Genomic DNA, 27,118 nt, shown 5'->3' on the forward strand with positions numbered 1-27,118 from the left:
ATTAAAAACAACAATGGTCCTAGCACACTGCCCTGAGGGACGCCGGAAGTAACTGGAAGTTTATGGGAGTAGTAAGTATCAACATTAACAAACTGTCTACGATCGACGTACGCAGCAACCCAGTTAATAATGAAAGGAGGAAGGTTAATCATTTTAAGTTTTTCAATAAGCTTAGAGTATGAAACAAGGTCAAAGGCTTTCACGAAGTCTAAAAAAATAACGTCCACCTGGCCGGATTTATCTAAAATTCTAGCAAGGGAATGGATTACCGTTGTTAATTGTGACACCGTAGAAAATCCTTCACGAAAACCATGCTGCGCAGGTAAAAGTATATTGTTAACCTCCAGAAAATCTCTGATGAAGTTGGCTATGACGTGTTCAAGCATCTTACAACAAGATGATGTTAGCGAAATTGGTCGGTAGTTAGTAATCATTGTAGGATCTCCCTTCTTAGGCACTGGCACTACACGTGCCGTTCGCCAGTCAGGGGGAAGGGCTGCAGTGGAGTGACGCACAGAAAATTATTACCAGAAGTGTGACAGCATTTCTGCGTATCAGCGCAGAAAAACATTCGGTATCTTATCCGGTCCTGGGGTAGATTTTGTTTTTAGATTAAGGATCATAGAAAGCACACCTTGGGCGGATGCAAATTCAGGAGATACATTTGATAAAGGGGAAAAGTAAAACTAAACATTGTTTATAACATGCACACTATATCGAGCGCAAAATTAGCGAACTAAACTTTCGGTCAAGTGGGCCTTTAAGGCGCTCGTCTACTGAGCCGGAGTTCCCGGGTTCGAACCTGGAGGCGAAACGCAAAAGGCGCCCGTGTGCTGCGCGATGTCAGTGCACGTTAAAGACCCTCAGGTGGTCGAAATTATTCTGGAGCCCTCCACTATGGCACCTCTTCCTTTCTTCTCTCAGTCCCTCCTTTATCTCTTCCTTTACGGCTATGTTCAAGTGTCCACCGATATGTGAGACAGATACTGCGCCTCTTCCTTTCTAAAAAACCAATTTTCCATTTTTTTTTTTTTTCAAATTACTTGCCTGTTTGGGCTCAAGCACAGACCATAGGGTGGCTTATGATAGTCTGCGCCTTTGAATCGAAAAACTGCAGTCGTCTGCGTGGAGAATTTTATGCGAAGCATACTAGCCGCACAACCGAGCTCTTCCTTGCTGCGCCGCGCGCGGCCGCGTAGCTACCACTTGACCTACATTGGCGCACCACGTGATATGACGTCACAACAGCTGTGAAAGCTGGGGCTCAACTCGTGCGCTCGCTTGCGGACGCGCAGCCTCCGCCGGCGGTATGCTTCGCATCCTAGGATTAACCATAAGCTAAGCCAGGCCATTTTTTCGTCTGGGTGAGCGGAGCAGCATATTTGACAGGCTGCGCCATCTGGGGTACTGCGAGACCTACCCAGCCACGAGAGCGATATTGGTTGTCTCGCAGTTCGCAAGACGGCGCAGCCTCATAAATCGGCAGACGCGCTCGCCTTGATGAAAATCCTGCGCGCAGATGATTCCTGTTCTTCACTGGTTCCGGGCAGTCCAGGCAAATTCCGATGTTAAATGATTTATCGAAAAATGCAAACTATCATAATTTGCTCTGTGGTCTGCGCTTGAACAGAAATAGACCAGCGGTTTGCGGAGAATTTTTTACATCCCGGGCAGATAAATACGGAACACCCTTGACATCGCACGGTGCACCGCGCTCTTTTCCTGTTACCCATGTCTAAAAATAGCGGAATTTTCCTTCCTCCATGCTAAAAACGTTGCTTGAGGTGTTCACCGAGAAGTGGGACAGTTAGCAGTTACTACGCCATTTCCTTTCTTGAACAACAATCTTTTTTTTTTTCAGTTCAACTCTCCTTTGCATTGAAAATAAAATCGAAATCGAAAACGAAACAAAATTTGAAAACAAAATCAAAATTTCACGCCTTCAAAAATATATGCAAGTGTTAACAGTACATTGTTTTTAAAACTATGCAAAATAATATCTAAATGATTTTATTATTGGCATTTTTTAGTAAACATCCCAGACGGCGGTGGAGGCAGTAGCGACAACAAGCGCATCTAATCACATGTGCGTGGCACGTGCGTTCGTCACATATGCGTGGCACCTCATCGGTTGTTTAAACGTGCGTGCTTGCCATGTGTCAGATTAGATAGAAAGACTTATGCGGCCAGGATACTGTGTTCTAACCGTAGACAGCGCTGCTCAGACATGGTAAGACCCGCCGATTTCGCTAGCGCGTCCCTGCTTAGCAGCGGCGGTGGCCTTTCGCTGCCGCCGCATAAACACAAGCTGCGGTCGTCGACCTTGGCTTTAACGCCACGCAACACGTAGCTTCGCTCGTTTGGTTGTCGTTTTCTTTCACTTCTTGCACGGAGTAGCCGCCCTCGACACGCTTTTGCTTTCGTCCGAGGCATTTCAGTTCTCTATATTCTTGCGAAAAATCTCTTTTATTGCTGCTTAGTGTGAACCAACTTGTGCACTTTTTAGCCTCACTGTCAAATCGTGTTCCATTTCCATGTTGCCACATTTTGAAACTTATTTAATTATTGTGTATTGTATTACTTTATTTGTATTCTACTCAGTGCCTCTTGCTAACTATTGTATAACGTTTCTCTTCATCGTTGTTTTTTTTTTTTTTTGCGCTGTTCTCTAACTTCTATGTACTGCCCCACTCACACAATGCTCCAATGTAAAGGAGCCTGTGAGTAACTTGAATCAATAAATAAATTCGTGCACGCTTTCCTGGCTCAGATGACCCAAACCGGCAGAGATTGACCGCGCGGTTTAATCAATCACCCCCTGCCCCCTCCTCTTTTTTTTTTTCTTTTACGGAAAGCAGGCATCACTTGCAAGCACAGTCGACACAGCTCATCATGACATGGTGGTAAGTTACAACATACTGCAACATATATAGTTACGACAGAGCACACCAATTGGAAAATTCCAATAAGGAAAGGTGTCGGGCAGGGAGACATGATCTCGCCAATGCTATTCACCACCTGTTTACAGGAGGTGTTCCGGGGCCTGAAATGGGAACAGCTGAGGATAGGAGTTAATGGAGAACACCTAAGTAATCTGCGATTCTTCGCTCATGACATTGCTTTGCTAAGTCACTCAAGACATAAACTGCTAAGCATGATCAGTGAGTTAGACAGGCAGAGCAGAACGGTGGGGTTAAAAATTAACATGCAGAAAACCAAAGTAATATTCAACAGTCTAGGAAGGGAACAGCAGTTCGCAGTTGGTAGCGAGGTGCTGGAAGTAGTAAGAGAACATGTCTACTTAGGGCAGGTATAGTGACAGCTGATCCGGATCATGAGAGGGAAATAACTAAACGAATAAGAATGATGTGGAGCGCATATGGCAGGTTCTCTCAGATCATGAATGGTAGCTTACCAATATCCCTCAAGAGAAAAGTATACAACAGCGGTACCTTACCGGTACTCACCGATGGGGCAGAAACGTGGAGGCTAAAGTTAAGAACAACGCAGCGAGCTATGAAAAGGAAAATGATAGGAGTAACTTTAAGAGATTGGAGGCAGGCAGAGTGGGTGAAGGAACAAACACGGGTTAATGGTTTGTTTTGGTTTACTGGGGTTTAACGTCCCAAAGCGACTCAGGCTATGAGAGACACCGTAGTGAAGGCCTCCGGAAATTTCGACCACCTGGGGTTCTTTAACGTGCACTGACATTGCACAGTACACGGGCCTCTAGAATTTCGCCTCCATTGAAACTGGACCGGTGCGGCCGGGATCAAGCCCACGTCTTTCGGGTCAGCAGCCGAGCACCATAACCACTGAGCCACCGTGTCGACGGGTTAATGCCATTATACTCGAAATCAAGAGGAAGAAATGGGCTTGGGCAGGGCATGTAGTGCGAAAGCAAGATAACCGCTGGTCCTTAAGGGTAACGGAGTGGATTCCAAGAGAAAGCAAACATAGAGAAAGTTAGGTGGGCGGATGAGATTAAGGAGTTTGCGCGGATACGGTGGCCGCAACTGGCAAAGGACAGGGTTAATTGGAGAGAGATGGGAGAGGTCTTTGCCCTGCAGTGGGAGTAGTCAGACTGATGATGATGATGATGATGGCACCAATTGGTGTGCTATGTTGTAACTCGATCGCTGTTTTTAGGAAAGGCACTGTAGCGCAGAAGGCCTTTCCTAAATATGCAACAACACGTGCAGCTGCAACTGCTTTTTGCTATTTTTACTTGCCTCTTGAGATGCGCGACCATAAGCCAGAGGGCTTGCGGGGGCAGAAAATACGTCAGTGCCCTGCTTTGAGAAGGTAACTGTAAAGCACGGCAATGACGTGTTTATGGCTCATCTCAAGAGACAGGTCAAGAAACCTTGTTTGTTTGATGCAGCATGAGAGCCTGTTCACACCATGTGCGACGCACGTAGTTGCTTACCTGCGAAAAGGTTTACATCGTCCAATCAGGCCGACGTATCAATTATCGGCTGCGTCGTGCACACCACAAGTCCTTGGGGTCTGTTGATGGTGGAGCAAATTTGCCTCGCCATTGGAGGCTGTGTGCGGTTACTACCCTCTGTTCCCATAATTTTAGCATTCTTGTCAGAGGTAGGGCCAAAGAAGAGCACGAAATTCTAGAAGCATGCTTTATCATGCAGTATGCATGGCGACAATTGTTTCATTACCACTCCGGTGCGCGGTTGGAAAAAGAATTTGCATTTTTAGATCGCTGGCGATAGATACGATGCTTATCTTCCCTTTGTCATTTCTGGAGCATGGCGATTGTTGTGATGGTTGTGCTACGCATGCCCATATGTTAGCCTTGCTGGAACATATTTCATTACAGCACAGTTGCTAGTCCAGTCATCATGGTGTATGCCTCTTCTTGTCTGTGTCCTTTTTGACCGGTTCTCTTCTTCAAGTTGAAGTTTGCATCTAAAAACTAGACTGACATATTAATCTTGGGTTGTCGTGCTGGCATCATGTGATCTGCGTGTTGATGGCGGCGATAGAACTGCAGCTCAATTGTCACTGTAGCAAGAACATTCTTTTTTGTGACGCCCATGCGCAGTTTTGGTGTCAGTGTCCTTCATGTTGTCTATTAACCTGGGCAGTACCTCAAATCTCACAACTGGGCTCGTTATCATGCCCCTGGCTTCCTCCTTAATTTCCGTGGTGAATGAATGTGACTCGCATTCAGCAGCCAGCTAGCTATGCCTTGCATGCCGAGAATACTGACCTTCTTCGGTTAAAATCGAATTTTGCAAACTGAATTCTGCAAACTTTTATCGTTTCTTCTTTTCAACCGAAGTGCCCAACCCCCACATGTGAGGGCAACGGAACGCTGTGCCAACCTAAGTTTTGCCAGAAAACTCACAAGAACAATATTAGACACTCCTTGTAGACATCGCAGGCATATTTTAGCACTAAGGATGGGATGACAGAAAGGCAAGACGAACACGGGCGCTGCTGACAACTGCGCTGTTGACAAAGAAATATAAAAGCAGTTGTCAGCAGCGCCCATGTTCGTCTTGCCTTTCTGTCATCCCGTCCTTAGCGCTAAAATGTGCCTGTGAAGTCTGAACACTAACTAGCCCAACATTTAACCCTTTTGTTACTCTACTCTTGTGACAAGCAGTATATTGGACAATCTGGTAGGTGCCTGAACGATAGACTTTGGGAGCACAATAACAACATGAAAACATATACGGGCAGAAATCTAGCTTTACATTGCAAAGATTGCAAGTGCGTGCCTTTTTTGGATAAATGCTCAGTCGTTGCCAAGAGTAGAGATAAGCTAACTCCAGAAATTGTGAAGCTGCACAGATTGCTGCCTTACAAGATAACTGTGTTAGTACACCATCCATTTCCTTGTCTAAACGAGAGCTGGCCTTCTTGGGTTCAAAACATCCGTGATCTTCCATTTTTATTGCATCTTTTTTCTATTTATTTTTTCTCTTAGGTCAGCGCATGCGCTACTTTTGCTCAGGTTCCGTTCACTTGGTTGGGTTTGGCTTTCTTCGTCAGTCGGAGGTTAGCGCCTGTGTTGTGGGTGTGCGTTCTCTGCCTTTTTGTCTGTCGTCCTGGTTTTGCGCTACTCTTATGTTATGATTGTATCAGTCAGTGGCTAAAGGAGAAGGAAAGCTTTGGCAGTGCGAGCGGACCTGGCAGTTCACCGCGTATGATGTCCCTGCCTGCCTGAATTTCAGGAACACACGGGTGGTGTACCGTATTGTGACACAGGAGGTTTAGGAGGCCTTCAAGCTGCCCAAGGGCAGCTTTTTTCTACGATTCCTCCATCTGTAGTGTTAGATGGGAAATAAACTTTGAATTTGAATTTCCCCATCAGAAAAGCACAGAACTCATGCTTCCCTGGCACTCTTAGGTAAAGCAAGAATTACTGGTATGCCTGCGACCTTGCACTGTGATTTTCACTGCTGCTGTGTGGCTATGGAAAGAAAAATGATAGGTGTAACGTTAAGAGATTGGAAGAGGGCGCAGTGGGTGAGGGAACAAACGCGGGTTAATGACATCCTAGTTAGTTGAAATCAAGAGGAAGAAGTGGGCTTGAGCAGGGCATGTAATGCGAAGGCAAGATAACCCCTGGTCCTTATTAAGGGTAACGGAGTGGATTCTGAGAGAAGGCAAGCGTAGCAGGGGGCGGCAGAAAATTAGGTGGGCTGATGAGGTTAAGAAATTTGTGGGAATATAGTGGCCACAACTGGCCAAAGACAGGGCTAACTGGAGAGACATGGGAGAGGCCTTTGCCCTGCAGTGCGCGTAGTCAGGCTGATGATGATGATGACGTGTGGCTGTTGGTGTGATAGATGCCTTGCTAGCGAAAAAGCTGGCCTGTCTGTGGATGACGTCCCCCACTTGCCGTGGCTGGTAGGTTGAAAAGAGAGGGAAATTCTGCAGCGCCTACCTACGCCACACCGCAGGGCCGCTGGTGGCTTGTTGCCGGCTGTGAAGGAGGGAAAAATGAGCGGCGTATGCTGTGTGTGCAAGCACAGCATGGGCAGTTCAGTTCTGAATGCCTGCTACACTGGTTCTCTGTTCCTGGTGCTCCGCTGTGACCCTGTGACAGAGGGCGACACCCTCTGTCACAGTGTCACAGCGGTAGGTCACTAACAAAAAAGCCTTCATGTGTCCGGGTGACGGACAGCGGAAAAGAGGGTTTCACAGGAGCTGCAGCCAAATGGAAAGGCTGCCGATTACGTTGTCTGCAAAAACCATCATAAGTAAACTGTGCTGCCACTCATGCGTCGCATTTAGTTTAACAAAGTAAATGGGTGGTTAATATTTTTACTTGCTTACATGCATATGCTTGTATGGGTTTCGCTATGAGTGTGTGCCTGTGCTGTTGAAGAGCTATTGGCAGTGTTCATGGTAGTCTGTGCTTTGCCATTTGTGGCTGGGTTCTATTGGTGACGCAGACTTGGCTTGCTTGCAGCACGATGCCCAGACAGACTATTATGGCACACGCCTGGCAACCTGCTCATCGGACAAGTCGGTGAGGGTGTTCGACATCAGCAACAACACACAGAAGCTTCTTGCCGTGCTCACAGGGTGAGTGTGTGGCGGTGCTCCTGCCACCTTGGACACGACACCAGTTTGTCGCACTCTCAGTGGGTGTTGCATCACGCGGCAGCCCCTCCCTTGAGGGGCACTGTACTGGAACAAAGCAGCATTGTTTGCAATGCTTTGTTTACTTCCAGTTTGTATTCTCACATAACATCATTCAGCTGGTCACCATTACTGATAGAGACGTATCAATCAGTGCTATTAAAATCAGTGAAGAGGATGTTTAGACCTGGTGTTGAAGCTTGGCACTGAGAATTCCACTGGCAAATGTGCTTTGAATGCACTATTTGCCGTTTCAAGGATAGCTCTTTTGCTTTGCTGTGGACACTTCTTGCATAGTGGAGCAGAATGTTGGGCCAGTTGGTGTAGCGACATATTCAGGAAAACTTTGCGCAGAATAACACAAGACGGAGGGAGAAACGCGCATGTGTGTATACGTGTTTCACCCTCCGTCTTGTGTTATTCTGCGCAGTTTTCTTGAATATACTTCTTGCATGCTGTGCATTATCATCACTGGCTACATTTTTCCACCTCCCCAGTGGTGAGAGAACTGAAACTGAACTGAACTGGTGAGAACTGAAGTGGGAAAAACGTGAAATGTGGTCTCTCGACAAGAGCTGACATTCAGGTCTATGAGTGTGAGTTAGTGGCCATGTGTGTGAGTGGCCATGAGTGTGGGTATGATGGAGCCGTCTCTCATGGTGCCAAGGTATGGTCACTGGTCTCCGGTGCGTCATATGGGTTCGTGCTGCGTGGCACGAGTACCGAATCACACGATGAACCCGCAGGGAAGCTCAGGACTGTAGGAAAAGCACACGTGCCAATTCCTTATTGCTGTCAGCGTGCAGTTCCCACAGGTTGGCTTCGTTGGTGGCTCACTGGTGCCTAGAGGTTGGACTTCTCAATTTAAACCGAAAAAAAAATTCTGAAAGTTAGGTCAAGTTCAATTCAACGAGCTGGCTATTAAGTGGGAATTACCCAATCAAAGGAGGAAATTAATCATGTATTCCAGCCAGGTTCAGTGTCCAATGGCGGCCTGTCCGGAGCCAGAGGTTCTTCGCACCATCCGCTGCATCACAGGTCTGGCCGCTGCTTTAGTCAATTGCTCTGCAGCTGCAGGGGACTGAGGACCGAGGGTTAATTGGGTTGTTCATAGAAGGTTGTGGCCAAGCACTACACTAGGGTAGCCAAATCCTGCTCTGGTGAGGAAGTGTGTTATCGGTTCTGGTCACTGAAATCAGACCCCACCTCAGGCCTGGTTATGCAATTCCGTCGACATGCTGTGTGTGTTTTTTTTTTATTTAAACCCGGTGGAGAATTGCGCAGCACCGAGATTCAAACCCTGGTCCTCTTGCATGCGAGGCATATGCTTTACCTCTACACTATCACTGCATCGCTGGCAATGTTTAACGCTAGAAATCTTATTCACTTTGCCTAACCTGGCAGTGCTATGTGAGGGTGTAGCAGGTATTAAGGTGGCGGTTCCACTGCCACTGTCTTGCGAGTAGTTCATATTCTGCCACCAGGCTACGACACTGATGACTGAGAAAGTGTCTCCCCGTCTTGCGCCCGAGCAACCCGAGACTGGTTTTGGTTGAGATATGTGTCCGGTTCTTTCTTGGCCCGCGCTGCCTGAAGGCTTTTCTTTTGTTGCTACGCCTGCCTTCAGGGGATTACAAATGAGCCATGGCAAACCCGGCTGCTTGTCCCTGTCGTGCATGGGGATGATCGCATGCAACTGCAGTAACCCGATAGGCAGGGAAATTTTTGAAGCTTATTGCATTGCTAAGAACTCAGACATGTGTGTGGCAAAACTGTCCGCTGCTTTACAGGGAAACGAGATAGCATTCGTCGATAAGTGTCTTAAGACCCTTTGCAGTGTAATCCTTGATGTTTTTCTTCGTGTTTTCTCCTTTTTTTCGTTTTAAGTTTCGCGCATTTGCACCTTATATATTTCTTGGGTTTTTCTATTACACCTTCAGTTGTTAGACAGCGCCCGTGTCGTCTTCTCCTTTGTTGGTTCTCAAGATGAACTACTCCCAACTCGCCCAATACTGCGTGCTGTTAAATTAACTGCCACGTGCCACAACAATTAGTTTTCTCATAATCCGATGGGCAGGTTGCTTCTCCCTTTCATTTTCTCTCACAATGCCGAATTTTCTGTGCAGCGGGAGCATTCACGCTGTCGCGTTAAAATGCGGTAGCATATCGGCTGCCTGATGCGGTGTCTGCAGTGAGCGTCCAATGTTGTTCTTGCGATTCTCCCGCCAGACCTCCAGTCGGAAACGGTTCTGTTGCCCTTATATGGTATGCATGCGTCATCATCTTCAAGAATATTGGAGTACCTTCCATTGGATTATCATATGGGGTTATACTAATCCAACCCACTAATCCACCTTAATATATTTTCTTGGGCGGGCCAACTTCCATAACTTTGGGGTCCTTTGAAATTATTGTAGGTGGGCTATCTTCCAAGTTTTGGGAATCCTGAGATTTTCATACCATATTTACTCGCATATAGGTCGACCCCTGTACATTGGACTCGCCGAGAAATAAAGAAAAAATTATTCGAATATAAGTTGACCCATATTTTTTGGAAAACATGCACATACGACGTAGGACAACCACACACTTCATCTGAGTTAAATCTCTGAAAAGCGAGCAAGTATACAGAAACCTAGGCATGCACAGAAACAAACGTCATGTGCAATCAACAGAACTGTTCAAGATATGAAAACTCAACTTTAAAAAGGTTCAAACATGTATCACTGACACAACTTTTCCTCTTTTTCTTACGTGTTACACCTCCAAAACCTCCCGTTCTTTACTATCACCGCTCCTGCCCAGAACGCCAAAATATATTGCTTCCTAAGCTGTCTACCACGATAAGACCACAGAAATGAGCGAAAGAGCAATGTGGGTACACACAGCAATTCACTGTGTGCACCCGCATGGTGATGATGAAGACCTCCATCACGAATATAGGTCGAGGTTGTTTGGTCATGAATATAGGTCAATAACTAATTATGGGCAACATTTCTGAAAAAAAAAAAAAAAAAGGTCGACCTATATGCGAGTAAATATGGTATCTGGTGGTCGCACAAAGAAGCTGGAAATTTTTGGTGAGGCAGCAACCTAAATGAAATCACATTAATATTGGCTCCGGAAGGTACTGGAGGTGGTTTTGACAGTTTGATCACGATCAGTTTGGAAGGAGTGGGCCTACAAGAGGAGGATTTGTGGTCGGATTGATGGTGGAGTCCGTCACTTCGGGACTCCATTTTGCTTCCGCCCCTCACAACTTCGCGCCGTCTCTTTAACTCCATGAGCATTCTACGCGTGCACGGCTCCACAAACGCATTTAACAAGTCTTCTCTGCCTGTTGCCATCGAAGAATGGAATTCATTAACCGAGTGCATTGTCATTGAACACGATCCATGTGAGTTCCGCCAACTGCTGCTGTCACACTTATAAACCTGATGTTGATTATTCCTCTCTTTGTGTTTTACTACCATTTCATGTATGTTTGGCCACTCTCTGTGATGGGTTCATGCACATTTTTTTCTTTATATCCTGCCAGTATATGTATATGGCACTGATTGTGACCTGTTGTATTATTGTGGTGTAACCCCCCCCCCCCCCCTTATGCAATGCCCGACCACCCAGGGGTCTTTAAGGGTCAATAAATGATGATGATGAGGTTGTTCCAGACTGATTCCCATGAGTAAATGTGGGCAGGTGTTGGCTGGTCCCAGAGCACACGTGTTTGCAGGCACGAGGGACCTGTATGGCAGGTGGCCTGGGCACATCCTGTCTTTGGCAGCCTTCTAGCCTCATGCTCCTACGACCGCACGGTGCGTGTCTGGGCCGACCGGGGTGCTGACAGCTGGCGCTGCGTGTACGAATACCAGGACCATGACTCCTCTGGTGAGTCTCAGTGTGCTGGGGACAGCAAAATGTCGTGATGTGCTCATGCAAAATCATTCTTAAGCACATTCTGACATTTATCGAAGAATGCAGCATATTGGCTGCCAACCAACATGGCTTTAGGAAGGGTTTGTCTGCTAACACACAAGCTTGGGCAAGTACTGCTTGACATATCCAAAGCTATTGACATTCAAGAAATGCTCCTCATTGAATGACCTCGACAGCACTGAGGATGACATTGTCTGAGAATTCTGAGCACTTGGCCGCCAAGGACCAGGAACAGTGAATGTATTACCCTCAAAACCTAGGTACCTTTTTTTGCCTCAATTGCTCTCGCATTACCTTCGTGGTTTTTATTCATGGTTCCCATTAACACAGTATAAGTTCGGGGCACTATGGCCAAAATTCATCAGCTATGAAAGATAAGTACGCACATTTGGTTGCGCACGTAATGAGTTGCGACGGTTGCGAGGCTCGGTTAATCGAGACAAAAATTCTTGGCAAGTGCAAGGATAAAACTGCACGTGTTAGTCTGGAGGCTTTCTACATAGAGAAATTTGGCTGCAGGTGTGTCAGCACTCCATCGTAATCTCTTTTTGCCTCTGAGTTCAATTTTCTAGATTCCGCTTTCAGGTAACTGTCCTTTCTAAGAAATTTTTGTGATTTGAGGCTGCCTGCCTGTTTGTGCATTCCCAGATGGTTGCCTCTGTTCACCTTCTCATCCTGGTCTCCCTTCTTTCCGCTTGATTACTTCACCTCATACAAGGTGCTTCCTATGCTTCAATAGAATTTCAGTTGTGAGTTAGCGCTTTCGTCCTCGTTCCTTTCTCGTGGTATGCATGGTTTGGCGCTATTTTTTCTCTAATGGTTCCCATTGGGAACCATGTGAAGGCACCCCTTGCATTAGATTCGAGCAAATACGGTAAGTCACATTTAGCTGCACCAGGTAAATTGGGGGCTAATTTTTTGTCACTGTAGACGTTGTGTGGCTTTCAGTCATGCAGTGGCAAAATCTTTGAATGTGAATTTTCTCTGCAATAAGTGAGTCTTTTGCTGCCAGACAAACACCGACATGTCCAGCGATAATTGGGTTGAGTTTTTCTCGGTGTCCCTTTCAGACTGCACAGTCTCATCCTGTCCTTTGGCAACATGCACTGAGAGTACTCACCTGTGGGGCAGAAACGTGGAGGCTAACAAAGAGGGTTCAGCTTAAGTTGAGGACAACGCAGCGAGCTATGGAAAGAACCTTGAAAGACCGGAAGCGGGCAGAGTGGGTAAGGGAAAAAACACGAGTTAATGACATCCTAGTTGAAATCAAGAGGAAGAAGTGGGCTTGGGCAGGGCATGTAATGCGAAGGCAAGATAACCGCTGGTCCTTAAGGGTAACGGAGTGGATTCCAAGAGAAGGCAAGCGTAGCAGGGGGTGCCAAAAAGTTTGGTGGGCGGATGAGATTGAGAATTTTGCGTGAATAGGGTGGCAGCAACTGGCGAAGGACAGGGTTAATTGGAGAGACATGGGAGAGGCCTTTGCCCTGCAGTGGGCGTGATGATGATGATGATTATGACTGCAAGTAAGGGGAAAGGAGAGCACATATGGAAGGTGCCCTGAGCATGCATTATTGCCATCTCTGCAGTGAACTCTATCTGCTGGGCGCCACACGAGTTTGGCCTGGTGCTGGCCTGTGCCAGCTCGGACGGCGCTGTCTCGGTGCTGTCCAGCAGCGGCGATGGTGTCTGGACCGCCAAGAAGATCGCCAACGCCCACACCGTGAGTGCCAAGCCCCAAGTGTATTTTCTAGGAGTGAAAATTCGCACTACCGTATTTTCCGATGTATAAGACGCAGCTTTTTTTCAAAAATCTTGCTCGTGCGTCCTATACAAGGGTGCATCTTATACGCATATTTTTCAGTTTTTTTTTTTGCGAGTTCATAAATTACTCAGCTTCATGTTCAAGCTTTTCTTACCGAAAAAATATCACTACCAATGACGCGGTTGTAACACGCTTAATAGTTCAATACGGAGACCGCCGTGCGCAACTTTTTTTTAGGTGAACTTAATCATGAAACAGTGGGGATGACGACTTCCGGGATCATAAACACGCGACCGTTTCGGAGGCCCCAAGCAAAAGCAATGTGAAATGCCAAAAGATGGCGACAATCCCACTTCTCGCCATTGTCAAGCCAAGACAAGTCAGCGTTCTTTTTTAGCCACCCTTTGCAACTTTGTTTTTGTTTCGTGTACGTAGTGCGCAGAGAATGTTTCAGCCGTGTTGCCTCAGAAATGGGCGAGCTTTTTGATAGCGCATCTGAAGATGAAGACTTCGAAGGTTTCAAGTAGAAATAAAATGTTGTTATGGGCATATAGGAGAGTTCTTTCGTTTTTTCTTTCTTTTTTCTAAAATGTGGGCAGGTATGATGTGAGTTTTGCCTTCTTCGATCACTTAGCGTTGCCTAACGGTGCATTCGGCGATGGTCATGCAAGCGTGTTTAATTCAGTCTCACTAGCCTAACTGGGTAAATTGGGGTGCGTCATACATACCAACTTTTTCAATGACAGCCAGCATATATGGGGGGTGCATCTTATACAAGGGTGCGTCTTATACACCTGAAAATACGGCATACGACACACAAAGCAAAACTTTGGTTTGAAGTGTCGTATTTACCCACTTAGTGAAGCCACTTTCTTCTCCAGAAAAGTTGACCCGAGTTTATGGCTAGGTTTCATTCACGGGAAAAAAGAGTGTCTGCAGATTTTTAATGCGAAAGCACTAGTACTTCACTAGCAGTCCTGAAAAAGCCGATGTCTGTCTGAAGTTTCTGACATACCTGCAGAAATAAAATAAATATTGCCACGACTGGGTTTCAAACCAACGGCAACGCGAACAAATCGGCTTCACTAGCCACTGCACGAGGGCACTATTATCAGCCAGTCACGCAGCCAATCGTACCTCGTATTAAACTCAACACTCATGCGCTCTGCATTGCACATGGTCGTCTCCATCTACTTCCATCTGGTCAAAAAAGGAAAGGAAACGTGCATAACTCTCTCCCTGGTTCAGTGGACACGATGTGCACTGCTTGGGTTTGTGCTGATGATGTTTTGGCAGAAACATGGCACTGGAGCAATACAGCAATAGGCGTTGGCAACATTGTAGACTCCATGGATTTTGAGGAAAGAAAAGGTGCATGACTGGCTCCCTGTTTCAGTGGGCACTTCATGGGCGCTTTCAGGTACATGGGGTGGTGGTGTCCACCTGCAGAAAACTGCTTTCATGCGGGAAAGTCCATTGTGCTGGATCGGCCATCAAAGTGATGCTCATTCCTCCCACAGTGTCACACGTCCTGACCCATAACCTCCGACTGTGAACAACCTCGTGAATTTCGTGTAGGGTTACACACTAATTACCGAGATCGATGGAGGCCCGTATATCGCAGCTGTGTGCTATCACCACCATGAAGTATTTTTCGTTTGCTGCCTCCACGATCGGAAATCAAATTCCCATGACATTCTGAGCAGTGCTCTCTCTTGTTTCTGTGCGATTCTTTTCTTCGTCATTGCATCTCATCCTCAACTGTGGTTTCATGGAGTTGGGAGACATGACCGTACTCGCTGCTATTAAAGCAGAGGGGGTTCTCCTCTCTCGTTGGGAGAACGGCTTCCTCCTTGCGCTTTGAGAAGGGTCCTTGCGGACGCAGCTGATGTTCAAGGTCGATGCTGGTGCTTGGTTTTTGTTGCCAGGAGCGCTGAATTTGGTGGGCGCATTTTGGGCACTGCTTGGCTTGGAATTTTGAGAACCAGTGTTTCCGATTCAAGACATTTGAGGCACTGAAGTAGGTGTTGTACGTGCACACGCTGACTACTCTGATGGCATCCTTGTTGTTAAGGGGGCCCAGAAACACAATCTTAGTTAACTGTTTTGCCTGTTGATTGCATACAGTGAGTTATAATGGTGCTATTAGCGTCGGTAATACCGCGTACATTCCGTTTTTTAATATTTTAATGTCCTCCCAAAAACAACTTCATGGCTCTGATGGTGTCGCCACACAGCGGCGGGTTTTTAGCAGCGGATATGACATCACCTGGCGCGAGCTTGATAACCGGACAAACAGTAAATATACTGCAAATTGTGTGAATAAATAGAGACACATTTTGTCACCTGTCTGCGTTTTATATTAGATCAACAAAAACAACTTGCTTGTCTTAGATAAAAGCCCTGCAAAGCAAGTAAAATAAAAATACACCACCAGGGGCGCTCTGGTATGGAAACAACGCTGCCAGTCTCAGCAAGAACGAGTTACAGAGAGCAGGCAACCATGGAGTGCAAACTTCCGCGACGTGCTCTGGCTGGCTGTTTTGATTGGTTGCGCCAGGTGCCGTCATTGGGAGAGCGAAATAGGAGTGGGAAGCCCCGCCAAAATCGAGTTGAGGGCAGTGTTTTGTTTGCTTGTATTTTGAAATTTCTTTACTGAATAACTCCCGTTCCTGTGCATCGATTCCTGTAATTCTTTTTAAGTCAGCATCTGTGTGACATAAAGAACCCACCTGAAGTATAGCCGGTATTCCCCCAGGCAGTGTTTCGCAGCCCCTTTAAGGGGGGAGCCTGGTCTTGAAAAAAAAAAAATTTATTAATGAAGTCACAGTTAAGCAATTTTCAGGGAATATGTATTTTTGTGTGCCGGTTCTAGAGATGTCACTTAATTTCATGTGAAACAATTCCTTGTGCACTTATGTAATCTTTATGCAAGTATTTTGCAAAGAGTTTTGAAAAAAACTTCTTGTGGGAAACTCGCTGAAATGTATGCCATTGGGTTTTCTTGACACCAAGGAATGCGATAAGGGTGAAATTGTCTTCTGCCTATCGTAGAACTTAAGTTATAGGGTTTTGAAGTTGTCGCTACAGAAATGAGAAGAAAAGTGCGTATTCCTGTTTCTGAAGTGGCAGCTTCGGTACCCAATAGCTCAAGTTCTGTGATAGCCAGGATGATAATTTTACCCTTCTTGCATTCCTTGGTGTCAAGAGAACCCAATGGCATACATTTCAGCGAGTTTCCTACAGCAAATTTTCTTCAAAACTCTTCGCAAAATACTTGCATAAAAATTTCATAAGTGCTCAAGGAATTGCTTCACACGAAATTAAATGACATATCTAGAATCAGCGCACAAAAATACATGTTCCCTGAAAATTTCATAACTATGACTAAGTTAATAAATTTTTCTTTTCAAGACCAGCTCCCCTCTTAAGGACCGTTCTGAGATACTCAATGCTAGCCTCATCTGTAAGGTTGCACCGGTGCGCCTTCAAGAGCTTGTCCACGTAGTAGCACTCAGTGGGCTCAGCTCACTTGTGACACTGTTCCTCCATTTCACATTGAAGCCATTGCATTCGTGTTGTCATTGGGAAGGCGCGCTCGAGCTGCTCTTTCCATTCTGGCCAATTGTGGCCAGGTTTTGTTGAAGGATGGCGGGGAGTCATACCTGGTCTCCTCTGGTCCTTCTAACCTCAAGAGTGCATTGCAAAAGGTCTGTCGATCGGTCCAGTGGTAGACTTCAGCGAAGGTCAGTTTCACTGCTGCGTGTTGCACCTGGAGCAGCGCGATGCCGCTGAGGGCTTCTTCAGCTGCCGCCCGAACGCTGGCCTGCGGTATCTCCGGCGCATTTAACATCGACTTGGGATTTGGAACGGTGCTGCTTGTCACCGCATTGCCGCATCCACCTTGGATGGCGTTGTCTTCCCTGCCATCACTGCCTCGTCTGCCACCTTCTTTGCTCTTGGAGACTCACCACTGCAGGTGACAGGCTTGGTGGGACTGGCCATTTGTTCAGGTTCACTTTGACTAATCCCACTTCTGAAATGTTAAAGCTAACCGATCGGACCATTGTTGTGCTCGAGCCCACGTTCCGCTGGCCTCTCTGGAAACCAGCACCGTGCGCCCGCCATTGTTCAAAGCAAGCCCGGACTCTCATCGGGCATGTCGCGGCTTGCAGCATGAGTCACCCTGGCTGGCCGGCCAGCCTTCCTCCTCCTCCTCCTCACCGTCGGTTCAAGCTCCTACGACCATAGAGTTTCTTACTATTTCCTAGAGGGAAAGCTGGCGGCACTGCACTTCAGCCACCATGGACACTACTCAAAGCATCATGGGACGGTGAGCTACTTGTTGCGAGACAGTCGTAGTTTTTGGGGAGCACGGAGTGGCACTACTAAGATGTTTCATTCCAAAAACGCTGTTCGTGTGTGCGCAGACGACTTTTGCGCGAACGTAGTGTGCAAAAGCCATAGTAATAAAAACGCAACAGCACACGACGCCAATAAAAGGCTTCACTTTTCTGAAATGCCTTTAAAAACCTCTTAAAGTGTTTAAGCAACAACATTTTTTTTAAACATATTTGCTTTTAGAAGTGTGCCTGTTAATTACAAAATATTAGTTTTTGTAGTGTTCATTACTTGGCCAATAGGAAAGCTAGCCATCTCTTATTTTGTACAAACTTTGCACTTAAATGCTTTTCTGCTCATTTGTTGCGATCATTAGACAAGATATTGAATGTTAGGACATTCGTAGTTATCTAACAGCTTTATTTTTCTATTATTTTTTGGCCAAAAGTTGCAGTTCTGCAGTCGGTAGCTCACCGCCCCATGATGCTTTGAGCGCCCATGGTGGCTGAAGTGGTCTCGAGGGGTCGCCATGCAAACTCCCATAGACGGGTCGCCAGCTTTCCCTCTAGGTAATAGTATGAAACTCTATGCCTATGACGCTACGCCGGCCGCCCTTTCCAGTCTGCAAGTCTTCAATGGCCGAGTCCCTCTCGACCATTCGTCTAATTTGAACGGTGGCCAGTGCCGTGACCTGATTGGAGGGTTTGAACGGCTGGCTGCCGCAACGGACACCGGCGGCTATAAGAACAGCTGCACTGAGCCGCAGCAGCAGACGGGCAGCAGAAGAGCCATCACGCTGGAGCTACGGTCTCTCGAGGCCGCCCTACTTCTTTGTGCTAGCCCGTTGTGCTCTCGGCCCTTGTATTTATCATTTAAAGCCCTTGTACATACTCTACATAAACGTCCTTTGACTCACCGTCGCCTCGACCGTTTCTTGGCTCAGCTCTGCGCAACAGAGGCAGCAGGCTGAGATGCTAAAGTCCCAACAGTCGTGACCAGGCTCGGAGGCCCAGTCCTAATACCATATGAGTGTCGTATCAACCGGCCAAAGGAATCACAAACTCCGTCTTTTAGGTTAAACTGTACAACTAGAGTATCGGCCTTCTGCGCGTCGTGGTCGCATCAACGACTGCTTCTTCTTCCTCAGCGGAGCATTTTTCCTTGTCTCTTGTTTTAATCTGTGCTGAAGGGTGCCCTATAAAGAGAGGCCAGCCTTTGCACCAGTGCTTGTTATCTGCTGTGCAGATTGGCTGCAATGCGGTGAGCTGGGCCCCAGCACAGAGTGCGGGCCAGTCGGGGGAGCCCGGCATGTGGACCGGAGTGCGCCAGTTTGCCACGGGTGGCTGCGACAACTTGGTCAAGATCTGGCGCCTGCAGTGAGTCTTGGCATCTCATTGGGGACAGCCCTGCAACACTCTGTGGGGGGAGTTGTCACTACAAGGCGCTTCATTCGAGAGAATGTTGTCGTCGGCAACCAAGTGGGCCATTGCTTCCCTTTTTGGCTGTATGACTGCCCCAGGCGGTTACTAACACGCTAGCATTAGAAGGTTATGTGCAAGCGGAAATTGCCATGTGAATAACATGGTGTGAACCTTGTCACGTCAGCATAACCTGCCCACCATGGCAGGTGGCAGTTCTGTTAATGGTTAAGGGAGTAGTTACTCATTGACATCCACCCGAGCACAGCTATACGCCTACAGAGGAAAGCTACACAGGTTTCTCATAAACTTCGCAGTTAAAGAAAAATTCGTCCTGGTCCGGGGCTCGAACCCGGGACCACCGCTTCACCGGAGCAGTCGCTCTACCAATTGAGCTAACCGGGACGGCAAGCTTATAGTAGGGCAAGAGCAAATTGATCAATAACTCGAAGTTTGACCAACACCAGTTAATGATTGGTTGCAAGTCCCACCAGTGACTGTTTGAAACAGCCATGCTTGGTATGAGGACTCCCTGCAATCTATGACTGTGAAGTAAAGAATGGCCAATTTCACATAACACTTTCACGTCATTCTGAGCTGCAGTAGAATCAGCGGCAATATGAACGCATTCAAACGATCCACCAAGGATTGTCCAGGAGGTTGTTTCACTGAATCTTGCAGTGTTGCATATCACTTGGGGAGCCAGTGTTTTGTTGTGGGAATGTCTGCCAGGGAATTCAGCACATTGCTAAGGGCAGCAGTGTAGGGGCACAAGTTTACAGCGACACGTCATCACAATGGCTCCTGCAGCTACTTCTCACATTTAGAAAGCTGACCCCTTCAGAGTAATTTCGGCACCAGTCCAGTTATGTGCACCCATTCGGTAACTTGGGAACTGCGCGATTGATGAGTCATGTTCCATATGTGTTGTGTGTTATGTATGTTGATGTGTTATGTTCCATAGCGCAGCAAGAACTCAGGGGACAAACACAACCGCTAACTTCCACTAAAGCTTTATTTGGTGGACACAGAATTTATACATGAAGAGAAACCGACACGTGTCAGATTAGACAAGATAATTTGGGAACAAATACCTTAAAACAACCTTAAATTGTGTGTGCTCCAAACAAAGCCTTAGTGGAAGTCAGCACTTGTGTTTGTCCCCGAGTTGTTGCTGTGCTATGGAACATATTCTGCTTATGTGTGCATTAACGCTATTATACCCTTGGGGTGGAGCTTGAGCTTCCCCTTCAACCTTTGGTAGTGGTATGAGAATAGTATACAGGCAGCGGCCAGGGAAGCAGCCAGAACAGGAATGGGGGAGCACATCTGGCAGTCACTGTGGACCACAGCTTACCAGTAGAGAGAAGGTAGTTGCATCTTGCCAGTACTTTTTTTTAAATGAATTTAAGCGCACAAGAAGAGGAAACACACAGGACAGGCGCCAACTTCATCTGATTTATTCGCAGGCAAGAGAGCAAGTATATATACATAAAAAGGAGACATGCACAGTAAAGAAACACATTGTCAGTTCACAATACGTGCTCAAGATACCTGTACTCTGCCTGCAAAAGATTAACAGACGTTATTCACTCACACAGTCATGCCCCCTCTTCCTGGTACGAAAGGCCTCAAACAGTTCCCGTGCCGTCCTCTGCCAAGTATCTTTATCTCCTTCAGCCGCGGCTCGCACGCTCTGCAGTTCGCACAATGCTCTGCCAAATGTGTCCCTCCACCCGTCCACAAATTGGCGCCTGTCCTGTGTGTTTCCTCTTCTTGTGTGCGTGTTCTTGGGCACTTAAATTCATTTTAAAAAAAGCGCTATGCACCATCTGGCCCAAAGAGAAGTTTTGTTAAATTATCTTGCCAGTACTTGCATACGGATCGAAAACTTGGAGGTGAACAAAAAAGTTTGAAATTAAATGGAGGACCACACGCAGTTATGGAGAGAAAAAATGTGACTGTAATGTTAAGAAACAGGAAGAGAGCTGTGCGTGACACGTTAACATTTTACTAACCAGCGTTCCAAAATTGGATCGTATGAAATGCAATTTTTTTATTTCCCTTCAAAATGCACCCTTCTTGGAATTTTCGATTTTCGCATACTGTATGATGGTTGTGGCACAATTTGCAACTATATTTATCGAGTCTGAATTATTACTGGCAACCAAACATATTTTAGGCCTTGTCACAGCTCAATGATTGCGAAACCGATCTCAGAAAAAAAAAATCTAAAAATGCAAAAATGGAACAAAGGTAAGGAGAAATCGTTGAATTCATGAAAGAAGAATATAGAACCGAAGCCAATGTGTCTGTTACTGGTAGTGCGTTCAAAGAAAATTTTCCATTTTTTTTTTTGTAACATTGCCATTTGGCAATGGCAAAATTCAAAGACAGAGAAAACTCCTATCTTAGAGCCTCCTGCGTTAAGCCGGCTGGCATAAACGCTGTCCCGTTCAGCCTATCAAATGCTTAAACATAGATTTAAGAATATTATTGGGCAACTCTTTTGTGAGCAGAGTTCCAAGCGCATGGTATGTATGCTAGCTTACAAGGGTAGACGTGCGGGGTACCTTAAATCTCACCTTTAGATCTCCGCCTTAAGCGTATGATGCGATAGCATTGATGGGTGTCTTCAGTGGCCTGGAGTCCTCTTTGCGTATCCCTCTGCAGACACGTCCGTGTCTTTTGCGCCATCGTAAGGGGGGACGAGGGTCTTAAAACTAACATTTTTTTATCTATGGCTAGAATCCCATGAAATTTTGCACACAGGTGCGTTCTTCTCTTCCGATTCCAAGTATGTAGTCATTACTGAGCTGCTGGTCTTAAATCTTCCAGGGTCTGCTATGTAAGTAGGTAATTTCTTATGCAGCTTTAATGGACTTTCTCATTGCATTTCGTTGCTTTTATTTACATGAATCGATAGCCAGACAGTTCCCATACACGATGACATTTTTACTTTTTTTTTGTTTAGGCCACGCATAAATAGCAAGCAATTTACAATTAGCTTAATGAGTTGCAGTGTCAAATACTGCGGCCTCTTACTCTCGACACAGTATGTCAGGAGGACATGCATTTAGAGAAAAACGAAGAATGTCACCTGGTATGGGAACTCTCTGGCTATCAATTCATGCGGAGCAACACAATGCAGTGAGAAAGTTCATTAAAGCTGCATGAGAAATTACCTAATTGCATTCTAGACTTTGTAAGATCTAAGACTACCAGCTCAGTAATAATTATGTGTTTGGAATCAAAAGAGAAAAACCCATCTGCATGCAAAATTTCATGAGACTCTAGCCACAAATAAAAAGGTCAGTTTTAAGACCCTCGTCCCCCCTTAAGAGGCAAACGTATTCAGCCTCTTGCCTCCCGGCGTGTGAGAGGCATTTTGAAGCATTTCAGGCATGTTCACAACCATGCGTTCCACCAGATGACATCAAAAATTGCACACAAAGCGTGAGGCGAGGTGTAATATGGGTGTGGTCATGCACAGCCCCCTCTTGAAGACTGCAAAGCAGGCAGTGCGAGACACGCGCAAAGCATGTGATCACAAAACGGAGCCACACAAGGTTCTTAATTGGAATCATGCATCATAGTTACACCATAAAAGTAATTGCTCAAGAAATGCTTTCCTGCCTAAAATGGCTTCTGAAGCACTGAATTCGATGCAAGCTTGCAAGATATTGCGAGCAACTATATCAGGTTACCTTCAGAGAGCAAGAAATTTGCACCACAGAGATCACAAGCTATCACAACGACATTGGCATTCTGTGCACGGGAAATGCCAGTGTTGCAAATATGAGACATGCTTATACTCCATGTCACAAGTAGTAGTTTGCAGTGCTGTGAAGGCTGCAGCAATCTGAGCCATTCAGAATGACATGCGGTGCTAAACTTGTTCCTTGATAGGTGTAACGTTAGGAGATCGGAAGCGGGTCGAGATCATAGAGGAGGAAATGGGCTTGGGCAGGGCATGCAATTCGAAGGCAGGATAACCGCTGGTCGTTAAGGGTAACGGAGTGGATTCCAAGAGAAGGCAAGCGTAGCAGGGGGCGGCAGTAAGTTAGGTGGGTGGATGAAATTGAGAAGTTTGCGGGAATACGGTGGCCGCAACTGGCGAAGGACAGGGTTAATTGGAGAGACATGGGAGAGGCCTTTGCCCTGCACTGGGCCTAGTCAGGCTGATGATGATGATTGTAAGGAGAGCAAATGCAACCAAAATTTGGTGCCTTAAATGTGGCGTGCCAACAACCCTGGCGAGTGTGTGTGGCAGCTCCTCCTCCTCCTCCCAGGGAGGGCGGGGAGTGGCAGGAGGCCCACCAGCTGGAGGCCCACTCGGACTGGGTGCGGGACGTGGCCTGGAGCCCCGCTGCGGGTCAGCCCGGCCGCATTGCCAGCTGCTCCCAGGACTGCCGCGTCATCATCTGGACCTGCCACCAGGGGGGGGACTGCTGGCAGCCCCGTCCCCTGGCCACCTTCGACGACGTCGTCTGGCTCATCAGCTGGTCCCTGACGGGCGGCGTGCTGGCCGTCTCGGGGGGTGACAACAATGTGCGTCCCTCTTCTGCCCATAAAACACACACACACAGTGACACGTGGCACGAGGGCAAGCTTATCGAAGGGGGTATTAAGGCAAAAGCCTGAAATGCCTCATACGGTCGTTAGCAGCCGTGTCAGCAGATGATCCGCATTTCGGTTACGTGCCTTATATGGGCATATGCCAATCATTACTTAATCGATGGCATTCGAATGACTGATTGAGTAATAATATTTAAGCAATTAGCCTTTCTAGTCAGACCACATAAATAAATGAAGCCGTGTAGGAAATGGGTCGAGTTGGGGAATTGAACCAGGGTCTCCGGAGTGCGCTAACCACTCCGCCATGTCAGCTCAATGGTTTGGAATGAACAAAGGCCCATCTAGTGAATACGGTGTCTTCCTTCACTCCCATCTTCCTCCCTTCCCTTAGGTTCAGATGTCCACCGAGATATGCAAGACAGATACATTTCCTTTCCTCAAAAACCAATTTACCAATGAGTAAGGCGTAGAACCAAACAGGCGATGGCGGTCTGTGGACTCCCTGGGAGCGTTGCAAGACGCTGTCGCGTTCCACTCTTAGAGGCAAAGCTTAACATCTTAACCACACATCAGTGACACAAGCAGCAGCACCACGCTTAAGGCTTTCGCCTCACCACACTTTAAGTCAACAAAGTGCCCCCCTAAATTTTTTTATGCACAGATGGTATCACAATCGCAAACGTACCATCACGGACATGTGTGACCATTTCCACATTGCCGCTACCCCGCATCTGCGCTCCTGTCATATCTATTTAGCATTTGTGAGCGCAGCAGAGGGTTTACTTACATGCATTCCCTTGCCCACAGCTTCTATCAGGAAAGCTTCCACAATTTCCCTTTTGGTCTGTTCTTTCTGCTTGCCTACTGTCGCAGTTTTTTCTATTAACAGTCTGCAATTTTGTTTGCTCCAGCTAAAATGCTCCGCTAGATTTTCTGGGTCGGTAGTTTTTCCAGAGCAATTATGTTCGAGTAGCCTCGTGTTGACACCTGTTCCTGATTGTCCAGTGTATTGTTTCTTGCACGATATAGGCATCTTATATATGATGTCTTTGTGGCATAGTATGAATCTTTCCCTATGGACAGTTTCAGCCAACCATGACCAGCCAACTGGCCTCAGTACAGTAAAAGCTCATTAATTCGACACTGACGGGACCACAAAAAATTGTCGAATTATCCGAATGTCGAAATATCGAATGAACAACAAAAAACAATGTTTCCCGCAATAGGACATACCTTTATTTGGCAAAGAAATCTGTTATCGTCGTCTGCTTTTTCGAGCAAATTTGAGCGACTACGATAGCTCTAACAGCTGCCAGGTGCTCCGCGGCACACGCACCGTCCGGGATTTGTTCACAGAAGTCCTCCCGCACGGACAAGGCTTCTGCGGCCTCTTTCACCGTGCACTTCGGCATTTGGGACAACTGCTCACAATCATCACTTTCCGACGAATCGTCGTTGTCAGCGCCTGTCACTTCTTCAATTATTTCATCATCGGTCAGCTGACAGGACACAAAGGCGAGGCACGCTGGCACTACACGCTACCCACTCGAAAGCAGCGCAGTAAACACGCTGACAAAGCACACAACTACCAAAAAAGGCGCTGTCCTGGTTACATAACCGCAATCGTAGCAGCAAGAACACATGGAAACGACGACACACACCAAAACGAGACTTGCTGTCGATAGGGTTAAGCGGACGACACCAACACGACTGCTGCGACACAACAAAGCACATTGAAAGACACCAGCTGCTTCGGTCGCCGCTAACCTCGCTTCCCTCGCCCTCTTTCACGCTGCTGATGACGATGACCATACGGATGGCCTATCAGCCGTACAGTAGCGTCGCTCGTAGAGTGTTTTTTTTTTTTCTTTTTGCTCTCGGCGCACCGGCTTGGTGGGCTGCAGAGTGAAGTTGAATTAAACGACGCATGGCAACATTTGTACGAATTAACGAGAGTTTTGCCCCATAGACTCCTATGTATAATTGTAGGTACCGCCCATGCGCGTCGAATTATCAGATTTTCCGACTTAGCGGGGGTCGAATTAAGCAAAGCGGAAAGTTGGGCAAGTTGGAAGTTGGATTTTTACATCAGGAGGGTCGAATTAACGTGCTTTCACTGTATGTTTTTAGCGCGTTGAGTCACTTGTGCCCGTGCTGTGATTCACTTTACAAATTTGGTGCATCGTGCTGCCATTGGCAATTTCGCATGGTTTTCATTGTCTCCGTTTGCGCGCGATGGCAGCTGGGAAACAGCAGAACCGCCCCTTTGCCATCAAACTGGAAATTATGAAGCGAGGTGAGAAGAAATCGGAAGTTGCTCACCACCAACATGGGTGGATCGACGGAGCTTCAGCCACTCAAGATCGGAAAAAGTAATGCTGCGATACTTGCATAACACACTTTTGGTGCACGTGACCTATTGGTCCAATCGAAAAGCACGAATAGCCCGAAAACTTTTTTGCCACATGGCTGAAGGCTTGGAATGACTACCTGATAGGTCAAGATTGCTGTCTGTGCCCACCGCCTCAGTGCTAATTCCAGCAACATTGTTGTTTGCTTTCTGCCGCTGAACGCAAGAATGCGACATCTGTGCTTCAACCTTTGGACCAGGGGATAATCCACGTGGTGAAAGTTGGTTTTAGGAAACGTCTGATTGAACTGTTCCTGCAGAACCCCGGGAATGGAAGAGACCCAGAAATTGACCTTTTAGGCACCCTATCTATGCTAAGTTGGCTGTGGAATGATGTCAGAAACGAAGCTGTACAGACCTGCTTCCAACATTCTGGTCTGTGCTTTCCCGGAGAAGATGGAGCAAATTCTTTGTCAGGCAAGCTCGATGAAGCCGTCGCAGCTCTTGATGATTTATGGAACTAGCTGGTGCTATTTTTATGGTGCAGCTGTAGGCGACTTAATCTCCGCGGACAATGATGTTGAGACCGCAGGAGAGCTAGCTTGCGGACGAAGTCATCATTGCCTACATCGCAGATAACAAGGACAACACTTAGCAAATTTTGATGAGGACTTGAAAGAATGTGTGCCCACATGCTTCGGTGTGCTCCGTGCGCTCAGCATCGTCCTTCGCTATTGCGTGTCAACAGAAGGCTGCAGTCTCAGCTGTTCGGAGTTTATCCTAACATTCAAAGTTGTGTTCTCTCCGAGGCAGTGAAGAAGAAACATTAAAAATTCAAGACTGTTTCACTCAGTAATCTGCATGCAGTAAGTGGCTATCAAAGAGATTAATGTTTTGCCATCTCAGTATGTCCGTATGTTGCTAAATTTACTGCTGCTTTTATATCGAATTGCACATTATATCAAATTCATAGGCATTTCTTTCAAGTTCGATACATGCCGGGTCGACTGTACTGTAATGCTCTCTCTTATTCCCAACTGTTTCCTCTTATTGCTTATCTTATATTCTATGTTATCTCTGTTCTAATTCTTATCTTACAAAATCTTGTCATGCGCTGTT

General features: G+C 46.7%; 1 protein-coding gene across 3 annotated transcripts in view; it reads left to right on the plus strand.

Annotated features, from left to right (window-relative positions):
* The first annotated feature begins 2,061 nt into the window (after positions 1–2,061).
* Positions 2,062–27,118, plus strand: part of LOC149337800 (uncharacterized) — a 29,285-nt gene continuing 4,228 nt past the window's right edge. Inside the window, exons 1-7 of one of the 3 annotated variants that reach the window (XM_089553531.1) lie at positions 2,062–2,230; positions 2,856–2,903; positions 7,445–7,560; positions 11,348–11,502; positions 13,137–13,270; positions 18,899–19,029; positions 23,345–23,622. In XM_089553531.1, coding sequence (XP_089409657.1) covers positions 2,228–2,230; positions 2,856–2,903; positions 7,445–7,560; positions 11,348–11,502; positions 13,137–13,270; positions 18,899–19,029; positions 23,345–23,615 — 858 coding nt within the window. In that variant the 5' untranslated portion in view covers positions 2,062–2,227 and the 3' untranslated portion in view covers positions 23,616–23,622. The remainder of the gene's footprint in view (positions 2,231–2,855; positions 2,904–7,444; positions 7,561–11,347; positions 11,503–13,136; positions 13,271–18,898; positions 19,030–23,344; positions 23,623–27,118) is intronic. The other 2 variants (XM_089553529.1, XM_089553530.1) reach the window with 2 other exon arrangements.

This window comes from Amblyomma mixtum, chromosome 7 (genome assembly GCF_055824585.1).
Source record: "Amblyomma mixtum isolate Tamu chromosome 7, ASM5582458v1, whole genome shotgun sequence".
NCBI lineage: Eukaryota > Metazoa > Arthropoda > Arachnida > Ixodida > Ixodidae > Amblyomma > Amblyomma mixtum.